This window comes from Chiroxiphia lanceolata, chromosome 1, assembly GCF_009829145.1.
Source record: "Chiroxiphia lanceolata isolate bChiLan1 chromosome 1, bChiLan1.pri, whole genome shotgun sequence".
NCBI lineage: Eukaryota > Metazoa > Chordata > Aves > Passeriformes > Pipridae > Chiroxiphia > Chiroxiphia lanceolata.
In genome coordinates, this window is record NC_045637.1 from 280,702 (window position 1) to 293,748 (window position 13,047).

General features: G+C 68.7%; 2 protein-coding genes across 2 annotated transcripts in view; both read left to right on the top strand.

Moving 5' to 3' along the window:
- The window catches only part of PLEC (plectin), an 80,694-nt gene extending 68,771 nt beyond the window's left edge, over positions 1-11,923 (top strand). The window contains exons 71-84 of the mRNA XM_032699162.1: positions 1,144-1,303; positions 2,133-2,330; positions 4,860-4,985; positions 5,284-5,427; positions 6,653-6,841; positions 7,624-7,738; positions 8,644-8,810; positions 9,435-9,597; positions 9,671-9,825; positions 9,900-9,974; positions 10,247-10,364; positions 10,599-10,783; positions 10,851-10,971; positions 11,135-11,923. Coding sequence (XP_032555053.1) covers positions 1,144-1,303; positions 2,133-2,330; positions 4,860-4,985; positions 5,284-5,427; positions 6,653-6,841; positions 7,624-7,738; positions 8,644-8,810; positions 9,435-9,597; positions 9,671-9,825; positions 9,900-9,974; positions 10,247-10,364; positions 10,599-10,783; positions 10,851-10,971; positions 11,135-11,181 — 1,963 coding nt within the window. The 3' untranslated portion in view covers positions 11,182-11,923. The remainder of the gene's footprint in view (positions 1-1,143; positions 1,304-2,132; positions 2,331-4,859; positions 4,986-5,283; positions 5,428-6,652; positions 6,842-7,623; positions 7,739-8,643; positions 8,811-9,434; positions 9,598-9,670; positions 9,826-9,899; positions 9,975-10,246; positions 10,365-10,598; positions 10,784-10,850; positions 10,972-11,134) is intronic.
- LOC116797962 (erythroblast NAD(P)(+)--arginine ADP-ribosyltransferase-like) overlaps positions 1-13,047 on the top strand; it is a 471,907-nt gene that overhangs the window by 120,361 nt on the left and 338,499 nt on the right. The gene's annotated exons all lie outside the window — the stretch shown is intronic.

Sequence of the window (13,047 nt, forward strand, 5' to 3'; positions counted from 1 at the left end):
CTCTGGGGGTCCCGGGCAAGAACATGGCACTGCCCTTCCTCCCTGAGCACCCCATTCCCTGCTCTGGGACCCCCACACCCAGCACTGCTGCTGCCGGGGTGCAGCCAGGCCCTGTCCCATAAGGGCACTGCCAGGGCATGTCCCTGTCCTTGTCCCTAATGGTGCTGCCAGCACTTGTCCTTGTCCATAATGGCACTGCCAGGACCTTTCCCTGTCCATAATGGCACTGGCAGGGCCTGTCTGTGTCCATAATGGCACTGCCAGGACCTTTCCCTGTCCATAATGGCACTGCCAGGACCTTTCTCTATCCATAATGGCACTGCCAGGACCTTTCTCTATCCATAACAGCGCTGCCAGGACCTTTCCCTGTCCATAATGACACTGCCAGGACCTGTCCCTGTCCATAATGGCACTGCCAGGACCTTTCCCTGTCCATAATGGCACTGCCAGGACCTGTCCCTGTCCATAATGGCACTACCAGGGCCTGTCCCTGTCCATAATGGTCCTGCCAGCTCTGTGGGGTGGCCGTACCCAGCTCTGTGGGGTGGCTCTACCCAGCTCTGTGGGGTGGCCATACCTGGCTCTGTGGAGTGGCTGTACCCGGGTCTGTGGGGTGGCCGTACCCAGCTCTGTGGGGTGGCCGTACCGGGCTCTGTGGGGTGGCCATACCCAGCTCTGTGGGGTGGCCATACCCAGCTCTGTGAGGTGGCCATACCCAGCTCTGTCGGGTGGCCGTACTGGGCTCTGTGGGGTGGCCATACCCAGCTCTGTGGGGTGACCATACCTGGCTCTGTGGGGTGGCCGTACCCAGCTCTGTGGGGTGGCCATACCCGGCTCTGTGGGGTGGCTGTACCCAGCTCTGTGGAGTGGCTGTACCCAGCTCTGTGGGGTGGCTGTACCCAGCTCTGTGGGGTGGCTCTACCCAGCTCTGTGGGGTGGCCATACCCGGCTCTGTGGGGTGGCTCTACCCAGCTCTGTGGGGTGGCCATACCCGGCTCTGTGGGGTGGCTCTACCCAGCTCTGTGGGGTGGCCGTACTGGGCTCTGTGGGGTGGCCATACCCGGCTCTGTGGGGTGGCCATACCCAGCTCTGTGGGTGACCCCAGCCCCTGGGCACTGTGACATCCCCTGTGCCCCCTGTCAGACAGCACAAGCTGGAGGAGAACCTGCTCTTCTCGGGCAAGTTCACGGACGCGCTGCAGGCCCTCATGGACTGGCTGTACCGCGCCGAGCCGCAGCTCAGCGAGGACGTGCCCGTCGGGGGGGACCGGGACCTGGTCGGGGACCTCGTGGACAAGCACAAGGTGGGTGTCCCGGGGGGGTGGGAGGGCCCTGCCCGGTGTTACACCTCGGGGAGCCCCGGGCTCTGCTCCCGCTGTGCCCACCCTATATCTGGGACAGGACGGGATCCAGGCACGGGACGGGCCTTGGCTCACCCGGAGCAGCCCCTGTTTGACCCCAGCTTGTGCCCCCCGTCCTGGGGGCATCACTGGGGGGCCCTGTGTACCCCACTGCTGGGAGGGTTTGGGGTATGGGAGTTCTGTACCTGCTGCTGTGAGGGTTTGGGATGCACGGGAGTTCTGTACCTGCTGCTGGGAGGGTTCGGGGTGCAGGGGAACCCTGGGCTTGCTGCTGGGAGGGTTTGGGGTGCACGGGAGTTCTGTATCTGCTGCTGGGAGGGTTCGGGGTGCAGGGGAACCCTGGGCTTGCTGCTGGGAGGGTTTGGGGTACACGGGAGTTCTGTACCTGCTGCTGGGAGGGTTTGGGGTGCATGGGAGTTCTGTACCTGCTGCTGGGAGGGTTTGGGGTACACGGGAGTTCTGTACCTGCTGCTGGGAGGGTTTGGGGTACACGGGAGTTCTGTACATGCTGCTGTGAGGGTTTGGGATGCACGGGAGTTCTGTACCTGCTGCTGGAAGGGTTCGGGGTGCAGGGGAACCCTGGGCTCGCTGCTGTGAGGGTTTGGGGTACACAGGAGTCCTTTACCTGCTGCTGGAGGGGTTTGGGGTGCAGGGGAACCCTGGGCTCGCTGCTGTGAGGTTTGGGGTGCACAGGAACCCGGCTCAGTAGCAGGGTCCAGGCAGGGTTCTGGGACCCCCCGGCACCTCCCACCCCTCCCGTGCTCCCTGCCAGGGGTTCCAGAAGGAGCTGGGCAAACGTGCCAGCTGCATCAAGACGCTGAAGCGCTCGGTGCGGGACCTGACGCGCGGCAGCAGCAGCGTGGACTCGCAGTGGCTGCAGCGGCAGGTGGAGGAGCTCAGCACCCGCTGGGACCTGGTCTGCAAACTCTCCCTCTCCAAGCAGGCCCGGCTGGAGGCTGCACTGCGGCAGGTGAGGGCTGGGGGGCAACAGGGGAACCCCCGGGTTTGGGGTCTGCTGTGACAGGAGGGGCTGGGGGGCAATAGGGGAACCCCTGGGTTTGGGGTCTGCTGTGACAGGAGGGGTTGGGGGAGAAACAGGGGAACCTCTGGTTTTGGGGTCTGCTGTGACAGGAGGGGTAACAGGGGAACCCCTGGGTTTGGGGTGTGCTGTGACAGGAGGGGCTGGGGGGCAATAGGGGAACCTCTGGGTTTGGGGTCTGCTGTGACAGGAGGGGCTGGGGGGCAATAGGGGAACCCCTGGGTTTGGGGTGTGCTGTGACAGGAGGGGCTGGGGGGCAATAGGGGAACCCCTGGGTTTGGGGTCTGCTGTGACAGGAGGGGCAACAGGGGAATCCCCGGGTTTGGGGTCTACTGTGACAGGAGGGGCTGAGGGGGAACAGGAGAACCCTTGAGTTGGGGGTCTGCTGTGACAGGAGGGGCAACAGGGGAACCCCTGGGTTTGAGGTCTGCTGTGACAGGTGAGGGCTGGGGGGGCAACAGGGGAACCCCTGGGTTTGGGGTCTGCTGTGACAGGAGGGGCTGGGGGGGCAATAGGGGAACCCCTGGGTTTGGGGTGTGCTGTGACAGGAGGGGCTGGGGGGGCAACAGGAGAACCCTTGAGTTGGGGTCTGCTGTGACAGGAGGGGCAACAGGGGAACCCCCGGGTTTGAGGTCTGCTGTGACAGGAGGGGCTGGGGGGCAACAGGGGAACCCCTGGGTTTGGGGTCTGCTGTGACAGGTGAGGGCTGGGGGGGCAACAGGGGAACCCCTGGGTTTGGGGTCTGCTGTGACAGGAGGGGCTGGGGGGGCAAGAGGGGAACCCCTGGGTTTGGGGTCTGCTGTGACAGGGGGGCTGGGGGGGCAGTAAGAAGAGCAGGGGAACCCTTGGGGTCGGGGTCTGCAGCTGGTGCACCCGCATGGGGAGGCCGAGGCAGCTGCAGGGGTGTGGGGTGCCCAGGTGGTGGGTGGTTGAGCTCCAGGGTGCCCCATGGAGTACCCGGGCTCGGTGGGCAGGTGTGCATTTCGGGGTTCTCTGTGGGGTCCGTGGTGGTGTGTGGATGCACATTTGGGGGTTCCCCATGGGGTACCCAGGCTCAGTGTGTGGCCGTGCATTTGGGGTTCCCCATGGGATGCCCAGGCTCAGTGTGTGGCTGTGCTCCAGGGTACTCCGGGAGGTTCCCAGGCTTGATGTGCGGCCGTGCATTTTGGGGTTCCCCATGGGGTGCCCCGGCTCAGTGTGTGGCTGTGGGTTCCCCATGAGGCTCCCAGGCTTGGTGTGTGGCTGTGCATTTTGGGGTTTCCCATGGGGTTCCCGGGCTCGGTGGGCAGCCGTGCATTTTGGGGTTCCCCATGGGGTGCCCCAGCTCAACGTGTGGCTGTGTATTTGGAGGTTCCCCATGGGGTGCCCCGGCTCGGTGTGAGGCCGTGCATTTTGGGGTTCCCCATGAGGTTCCCAGGCTCGGTGTGTGGCTGTGCATTTTGGGGTTCCCCATGGGGTGCCCAGGCTCGATGGGCAGCCGTGCATTTGGGGTTTGGCCATGGGGTGCCCAGGCTCAGTGTGTGGCCGTGCTCCAGGGTACTCCGGGAGGTTCCCAGGCTTGATGTGCGGCCGTGCATTTTGGGGTTCCCCATGGGGTGCCCCGGCTTGGTGTGTGGCTGTGGGTTCCCCATGAGGCTCCCAGGCTTGGTGTGTGGCTGTGCATTTTGGGGTTTCCCATGGGGTTCTCGGGCTCGGTGGGCAGCCGTGCATTTTGGGGTTCCCCATGGGGTGCCCAGGCTCGGTGTGTGGCTGTGGGTTCCCCCTGGGGTGCCCCAGCTCAGTGTGTGGCCGTGCATTTTGGGGTTCCCCATGAGGTTCCCAGGCTCAGTGTGTGGCTGTGCATTTTGGGGTTCCCCATGAGGTTCCCAGGCTCGGTGTGTGGCTGTGGGTTCCCCAGGAGGTGCCCCAGCTCGGTGTGTGGCTGTGGGTTCCCCACGGGGTGCCCCAGCTCGGTGTGTGGCTGTGGGTTCCCCACGGGGTGCCCCAGCTCGGTGTGTGGCTGCACTGCAGGCGCTGTGTGGGGCCGTGGGGCTCTGTGTGGCCGTGTCACACGGTGCCATGGCCGGGTGCCAGGCTGGGACCTGCAGGCACCTGTTTCAGGTGTGCCCGTGTGGCACGGGGTGCCTGGGGCAGGGGCCTGCATGGCACAGGGAGGCACGAGGGGGGCTCAGAGGAAACTGTGTCCAGGCACCGAGCCGGGGTGTGGGGCGTCCCCTCAGTCCCACCGGGAGGGCTGAGTGGGGCTGGCAGCAGCTCTCCCTTGGCACAGTGCAGTGCCAGGGCCTGTGCCATGGTTTGTCCAGCCTCAGGTAGGAGCAGCAGGGGCAGGACTCGGGGTCTGTCCAGGGGTCTGGGCAGCCGGGGGACTCAGGTGGGACTCAGCTGGGACAGGACCTGGGACCTGGGACAGGACCCGTGGCCACAGGGTGGGCGCTGAGCAGGTCCCTGCTGTCGTGGCAGGCAGAGGAGTTCCACACCCTGGTGCACTCCTTCCTGGGGCGCCTCTCCGAGTCGGAGAAGACCCTCAAGTACGGCGTCTTCCCCGAGGAGGAGGTGGCCGTGCAGGAGTGCCAGAGCCAGCTGCAGGTGGGTGCCAGCCCCCAACAGCCCCCGCTGCCCCCTGCCCTGGGTGGCTCCAGCCTTGCCCGAGGACACCCCACCACTGGGGTCAGCCGGCCCCTGACAGGCCCTGCTGGGGTGTGGGGTCCCCACAGCGAGATGTGGGGTGTCGGGTCCCACTGCACCACGAACACGGGGTTTGGGGCCCCAAACACCCCAGGGTGGGGAGGTTTGGCATCTCAAACACCCCTCGCTGGGTGGAGGCCGGTCTGACAGGGTGCAGGGGGCTGAGACCCGGCAGTACCACGGCCTGTGCCCCCCCCAGGAGCTGATGCAGTCCCTGCAGTGCCAGCAGCTGGAGCTGGAGTGCATCACCTCGCTGGGGGAGGAGATCCTCGCCACCTGCCACCCCGACTCCGTCATCACCATCAAGTCCTGGGTCACGGTCGCCAAGAGCCGCTTCCAGGAGGTGAGCTGGGCACCCCGTCCCCAGCCCTGCCCAGGGTGAGCGTGGCCCCAAGCCTCTCCCACCTCTGGATCCTCCACGGCACAGCCCCCCTGACCGGAGCATTGTGGGGTCTGGGGTGCTCAGCCCTGGATGGCACAGAGAGAGAGAATCTTGGCCTTGCCAGTGTCCTTCTGTGTTCCCCCCTCTGGGGGCCATACAGGGGGTCACCTGGGGCCTCCTCAGACCCCCCTGGACAGCAGTGGCTCATTCCTGTGCCATGGCAGCCACCACACAGCCCAGGCAGGGAGGCCTGGGAGCGTTGTCCTGGGGACCCTCCCCTCAGAACCCGCTCCTGCAGCGGCTCGGAGCCTCCCAGGATTTGCAGGAGAGGCTCCCGGTGCTCCCGGGACCGGTCTGGCAGGTTCAGGTGATCCCACACAAAGCCCTCATTGAACAGAGACCTGCGGGATCTGCCCTGGATCTGCCCAGGGCTGCCCCCCTCACCCCACTCACCCTGAATAGCAAGGGCAGCCGGCACGTCCGCACGGCACAGACCTGGGCACAGACCTGGGCACCCTTCTCACGTGGGGGGCAGAGCCCCCAGCCCTGCCCCAGCAGGAGCTCTGTCCTGCCCCACATCCCTCCCCCTCGTCCCTGCCCCACGGTCACTGGGGCTGCTGGCTGGGGGTGGTCCGTGCAGCCCCATGGTCATGGTGGGACGTGGAGCCCCCTCATCCCTGCTCCACAGTCACTGGGGCTGCTGGCTGGGGGTGGTCTGTGCAGCCCCATGGTCATGGTGGGACACGGAGCCCCCTCATCCCTGCCCATAGTCACTGGGGCTGCTGGCTGGGGGTGGTCCGTGCAGCCCCATGGTCATGGTGGGGATGTGGAGCCCCCTCATCCCTGCCCCACGGTCACTGGGGCTGCTGACTTGGGGTGGTCCGTGCAGCCCCATGGTCATGGTGGGACACGGAGCCCCCTCATCCCTGCCCCACGGTCACTGGGGCTGCTGGCTGGGGGTGATCCGTGCAGCCCCATGGTCATGGTGGGACACGGAGCCCCCTCGTCCCTGCCCCACTGGTGGGGTGTCCGTGAGCCTGTCCCGTGGCCAGCGTGGCCGTGGCTCCTCGTGCCGACTCGTTCCCCCCAGAGCAGTGGCTCCCGCGGGATCTGTTCGGGGCAGGAGACCTCGGTGTCCGCAGCAGGGTGCCAGTGCTGTGCCCCAGCACCCCTCGGTGCCCCGCAGGTGCTGAGCTGGGCCCAGCAGCAGGGCGAGCGGCTGCGGGCGCAGGCGGCCGTGCTGGCGGCCGAGCGGGAGGAGACGGAGCAGCTCATGGACTGGATCACGGCGGCTGAGGAGGCCCTGGGGCTGCGGGACCAGGAGCCGCTGCCCGAGGAGGCCGAGCAGCTGGAGGAGCTCATTGCCCAGCACACGGTGAGGGACCCTGTGCCCGGCTGTCCCCAGGGTCTGTGCCATCCCCGGTCCCGACCCAGCCCCGAGGGCCTCGGGGTGCGCCGGGCTGGGCCCTCGGTGCCGCTCGCACACGAGGCAGAGGCACCGCGGCACCTTTGGCTTCGTGCAGCCCGAGCCCACCGGGCCTGCAGCACACGCTGCTGGTTCAGGAGGCTCCTGGGAGGGGGGCAGCGGGGCCGGGCTGTGGGGGCTGTGGGGCAAGATGGGGGGCTGTGGGGCAAACCGGGGGGCTGTGGGGGCTGTGGGGCACACCGGGGGGCTGTGGGGCAAACCGGGGGGCTGTGGGGGCTGTGGGGCACACCGGGGGGCTGTGGGGCAAACCGGGGGGCTGTGGGGGCTGTGGGGCACACCGGGGGGCTGTGGGGCAAACCGGGGGGCTGTGGGGGCTGTGGGGAACACCGGGGGGCTGTGGGGGCTGTGGGGCACACCGGTGGGCTGTGGGGCAACCCAGGGGGCTGTGGGGCACACCGGGGGGCTGTGGGGCAAACCGGGGGGCTGTGGGGGCTGTGGGGCACACTGGGGGGCTGTGGGGCACACTGGGGGGCTGTGGGGCACACCAGGGGGCTGTAGGGCAAACTGGGGGGCTGTGGGGCACACTGGGGGGCTGTGGGGGCTGTGGGGCAAACTGGGGGAGTTGTGGGGCAAACTGGGGGGGTTGTGGGGCACACCGGGGGGCTGTGGGGCACACTGGGGGGCTGTGCTGGCACGGCCGGCGGGCGCTCAGCACCGGTGCTCTGCGTCAGGTGTTCATGGAGGAGCTGAACCGCAAACAGCCCGACGTGGAGAAGGTCACCAAGAGCTGCAAGCGGAAGCTGGCGGCAGATCTGGGCCCCCCGACCGCCCGCAGGCTGGCCACACGTAAGGACCCCCCCCATCATTGCCCCCAGTGCCACGGCCCAGACCCCTGACTGACCTCTCACCGGACCCCCAGCTGCCCCCTCATGGGACCCCCGCCTGCCCCCTCACCAGACCCTTGGCTGCCCCCTCACCAGACCCCCAGCTGTCCCCTCACCAGACCCCCGACTGCCCCCTTACTGGACCCTTGGCTGTCCCCTCATGGGTCCCCCAGCTGTCCCCTCACCAGACCCCAGGGCTGCCCCCTCACCAGACCCCCAGCCATCTCCTCACTGGACCCCTGGTTGTCCCTTCACCAGACCCCCAGCCATCCCCTCACTGGACCCCTGGCTGTCCCCTCACCGGACCCCCGGCTGTCCCCTCACTGAACCCCCGGCTGTCCCCTCACCGGACCCCTGGCTGTCCCCTCACCGGACCCCCAGCTGTCCCCTCACCAGATCCCCAGCTGTCCCCTCACCAGACCCCCAGCTATCCCCTCACCACACCCCTAGCTGCCCCCTCACCAGACCCCTTGCTGTCCCCTCATGGGTCCCCCAGCTGTCCCCTCACCAGACCCCCAACTGCCCCCTTACTGGACCCTTGGCTGTCCCCTCATGGGACTCCCGGCTGCCCCCTCACCAGACCCCCAGCTATCCCCTCACCGGACTCCTTGCTGTCCCCTCATGGGTCCCCCAGCTGTCCCCTCACCAGACCCCTTGCTGTCCCCTCACCAGACCCCCAGCCATCCCCTCACCGGACCCCCGACTGTCCCGTCACGGGTCCCCCGCCTGCCCCCTCATGGGACCCCCGGCTGTCCCCTCACCAGACCCCTGGCTGTCCCCTCACCAGACCCCTGCCTGCCCCCTCACGGGTCCCCTGGCTATCCCCTCACCAGACCCCGGTTGCCCCCTCACTGCCGGTCCCTGCAGGGCGCCGCAGTGGTGGGAAGGCGCAGGGTGCGGCGGTGGTGCCGCTCGGGGGGCTGGAGCCCCAGACACCCCTCATGGCCCAGCTCCTGCACCGCTGGCAGCAGCTCTGGCTGCTGGCCCTGGACCGGCAGTACCGGCTGGAGACGGCCCTGCAGCGCCTGCGGGAGGTAGGGGGGCCCTGGGGGTCCCGGGCAGCTTCTTCCAGGGGAGGTGGGGGCCCTGGGGGTCCCGGGCAGCTTCTCCTGTGGGAGAGAGGGCACCCCAGGGGTCCTGCTGCCCAGGGGTTGTGGGCAGCTCCTCTCATGGGAGGTAGGTGCATTTTGGGGGCCTGGGCAGCTTCTCCCCCAAGAAGTAGGGGTGCCCTGGGGGGTAGAGGCAGGTAGGGGTGCTCTGGGGTGCCAGGCAGCTTCTCCTGTGGGAGGTGAGGGCACCCTGGGGTCCCGCTGCCCTGGAGGGTACAGGCAGCTCCTCTCACTTTCTGCCCATGGGACCCCCTGGCCCCAGGTCGGATGTGGATGGGATTGGTGGGTCCCAGACCCCATCCCTGCAGCTGGGGGTCCCCGTGCCCGTGGTGGGTGCACCCCGACACTGCAGAGTGGCTGCTGGAGCCCGGGCCCCCCCGTGTACCCCAGAGAAGGGGCCCTGGGCAGAGACCCCCTTGCAGCCTCAGCAGGGCTGGGATCAGCCAGGCCGTGCGTCTGAGCCGGGGCACAGAGGGGTCACCTTGGCTGACACAGAGGGGCCTGGGGGGGTCCTGCCGGTGTGTCGATCCCCGTCCGTGCCCCCCCAAGCTGGAGGAGTTCGCGCACTTCGACTTTGGGGTCTGGAGGAAGCGCTACATGCAGTGGATCAGCCAGATGAAGTCCCGTGTCCTGGACGTTTTCCGCGGCATCGACAGGGACCAGGACGGGCGCATCAGCCAGCGGGAGTTCATCGAGGGTGTCCTCGCCTCCAGTGGGTGCCGGGGGGGCTGGAGGGTGATGGGGGGGCTGGCACTGGGGGCTGAGGGTCCCTACCCCCCCCTCAGAGTTCCCCACCAACGTGCTGGAGATGAACGCCGTGGCCACCATCTTCGACATGAACGGCGACGGCTTCATCGACTACTATGAGTTCGTCAGTGCTCTGCACCCCAACCGGGACCCCCTGCGCCGCTCCGCCGATGCTGACCAGATCCAAGATGAGGTGTGGGGGGGACGGAGTGGGGGGCTGGGAGGGTGGGGGACCCGCCTGGGGCTGAGCTGAGCGTGGTCCCCCAGGTGAACAGGCAGGTGGCCCAGTGCAACTGTGCCAAGCGCTTCCAGGTGGAGCAGATCAGCGCCAACAGGTACCGGGTAAGTGCCGACCCGTGGGGTCCGGGCTTGGTCCGACCCCTGTGCACAGCCTGCCCTGTGCAGGGGTCCCGCAGCACCCGTGTCCCGTGGCAAGGAGGGGACACGTCCCCACGGCCCAGGGAGCCCTGTGGGGGGGTGGTGCTGGCAAGGACTGAAGGGCTGCAGGGATGGGCAGGTCTGGGTGCTGGTGCTGCTCTGGCACCCCCTCCCCGAATCCCAGCCCTGCCGAAGCCCCCAGGCCCCACCTTGCCCTGATGTCCCTCCCCCCGCAGTTCGGGGAGTCCCAACAGCTGCGGATGGTGCGGATCCTGCGCAGCACCCTCATGGTGCGGGTGGGCGGGGGCTGGATCGCCCTGGACGAGTTCCTGGTGAAGAACGACCCCTGCAGAGGTGGGTGTGGGGGTCCCACCCCGGGCACCGGTGCAGTGGAGTCCCTGTTCCCTGCGCCTGTGGGGCCAAGCGGGTCAGTGGGGGTGTGGGGTGGGACGTGTGGCAGGGCAGGCCCCACTCCCAGGGTTCCCACAGTCAGTGGGGGCCATGTGGGGAGCAGCCAATGGGGCTCCCCACAGTCTTGCGCCGCCGGGATCCCATGGGCAGCCCCCTCACTGCCTCCATCGTCCCCAGTGAAGGGAAGGACCAACCTGAAGATCAACGAGAAGTACCTGTCCCCGGACGCCTTCGGGACCGCCGCCAGGTGTGCGGGGAACCAGTCGGCCGCCTCCTCCAAAGTGCTGTCCCCGAGCCGCTCCAACTCCAGCCTCAGCCTCTACAGCAGCGCCTCGGCTCCCAGCAGCCCCCTGGCCAGGAAGGTGAGGGCTGTGAACCCCTCCAGAAGTTCCCCCGCCCGCCCCAGGCACTGATCCTGTCCCCCCCCAGTCGGTGCTGCGGAGGACGCGCTCCGGGGATCGGTGTCCGCGCTCCCGCGGCTCGGGGCTGCCCGACGGAGCCGAGCTGCAGTTCAGCGCGGCCGAGGAGAGCCTGGCTGTGGCACTCCCAGGTGAGTGAGCGCTGTGCCGCCCTGGGGGGCAGGGGGTTGGGGGGCTCAGGGGGCCGGAGCGGGTGTGCGGTGCGGGGCAGGGCAGCGGGGCTGTCCGCCGGCCCTCGGCGCGCCGGAGCTGCTGCGGGAGAATCCCCGCTCCAGCCCCTCCGTGCCCTCGCAGAGCCGCCCGAAGGGTCCCCCCCGGAGCGCTGCAGCCCCTGCCGCTGACCCCCGCGCCCGCCCTGCGCCAGCACCCTCGGCCGGCCCCACTCAGGACCCTCCTCCCCGAGGCCGGAGGACGGCGAAGCCGCGGCCGTGCGCCCCGCGGGGCTCGGGCCCGGCGCTGCGGCTCCCCGAGCGGGGCTGAGCCGTCTGTCCGTCACCGATCCCGCCGGGACTGGCCCCGGCGGATATGCAAGTACCCCCCGACACCCTCCAAGCCCCCGGGCGCTGGTCCCCTTCCCCACGGCTCCACCGGGCAGCGCGGGGGGATCCCGAGCCCCCGCGCCCCGCTCCGAGTGCCCGGGGCTGCGGGTCCGGCCGGGCACCCCCGCGCTGGGCCCCGCGCCTCTCCCGCGCCGTCGGCTCGGAGCGGCCGCGGTGTCCCCCCGGCATCTGGCGTTGCTGACGGGGGTCCCCCACCCTGCTGCCCACGCCCCGGCGGGAGGTGGCCGGGCTCGGTACCCGGGCCCCGGGCCCCCGTTTCTGGTGCTAACCCTCACCCCTCTGCCTTCGGTGTGCGCGCAGGGGGCCCCGGCTCCGGCCGCCCCCCGCCCCGGTGGGGCTGCCGCGGGCGGGGGTCCCTCGCACCCGCGCCCCCGCCCCGCCGGCGGCCCCGGCGGGCAGCGGGACCCCCGCCCTGCTGCCGCATGTTCACGCACCCCGCTAACCGGAGAGCAGTAGAGCTGAATGTAACCCCGGCCGGGCCCGCCCGCCGCCACAATAAACTGTAGTGAGGTTCCTTTTTCTATGAGCACCCGTCCGTCCCTCCGTCTGTCCGCTCAGGGAGGGGGCTCCGCTCTGTCCGTCCGTCTGTCCGCTCAGGGAGGGGGCTCTGCTCTGTCTGTCCATCTGTTTGCTCGGAGAGGGGGCTGCACTCTGTCTGTCTGTCCGCTTGCCCTGCTGCTGGGGCACGGGTCCATCAGTGTCTGTCTGCTCAGGGCAGAGCGGTGCCCTCTGTCAGTCTGTCTGTCTGCTCACCTACTGCCGGGGAGGGGGACTGTAGTCTGTCTGTCTATCTGCCTCCTTGCCCCACTGTCAGGACAGGGGCTGCAGGCAGTCTCTCTGTCTGTCTGTTCACCCCGCTGCCAGTGCAGGGACTGCAGTCTGTCCATCCCTGTGTCTGCTCTGTCCATCCCTGTGTCTGTCACCCCACTGTCAGTGCAGGGGCTGCAGTCTGTCCATCCCTGTGTCTGTCACCCCGCTGTCAGTGCAGGGACTGCAGTCTGTCCGTCTGTCTGCTGACCCTGCAGTCGGGCTGGGGCTGCAGTCTGTCCACTCACCCCACTGTCAGTGCAGGGACTGCAGTCTGTCCATCCCTGTGTCCACTCACCCCGCTGTCAGTGCAGGGGCTGCAGTCTGTCCGTCTGTCTGCTGACCCTGTAGTTGGGGCTGGGGCTGCAGTCTGTCCGTCTGTCTGCTGACCCTGTAGTTGGGGCTGGGGCTGCAGTCTGTCCGTCTGTCTGCTGACCCTGCAGTCGGGCTGGGGCTGCAGTCTGTCCGTCTGTCTGCTGATCCTGCAGTCGGGCTGGGGCTGCCCTGGCCAGGGGGGTGTCACATCACCGAATCCAGCGCCCGCCGTCGCGGTGGCACAGGGGGTGCCCGGGCACGGCCGGGTGTGTCCCACTGGTGCTGCCCCAGCTGGTGCTGCCGGCAGAGCCGCCCGGCGCCGCAGCCGCGGCTGGCAAAGCCCCGGGCACTGCAGCAGGTGCCAGCGGGCACCGCGCCGCGTTACCTCCTTTCCGAGGAAGGCATTGCTGGCATTCCTGCTGTGCCCACGCCGGGCACTGCTGGGAGGTGCCGGGTCCTCGTCCCTGGGTGCCTGTGGTGGTGCCTCCCCCCACAGCGCTGGCTGCCCTTCGCCCACCCCCTGCC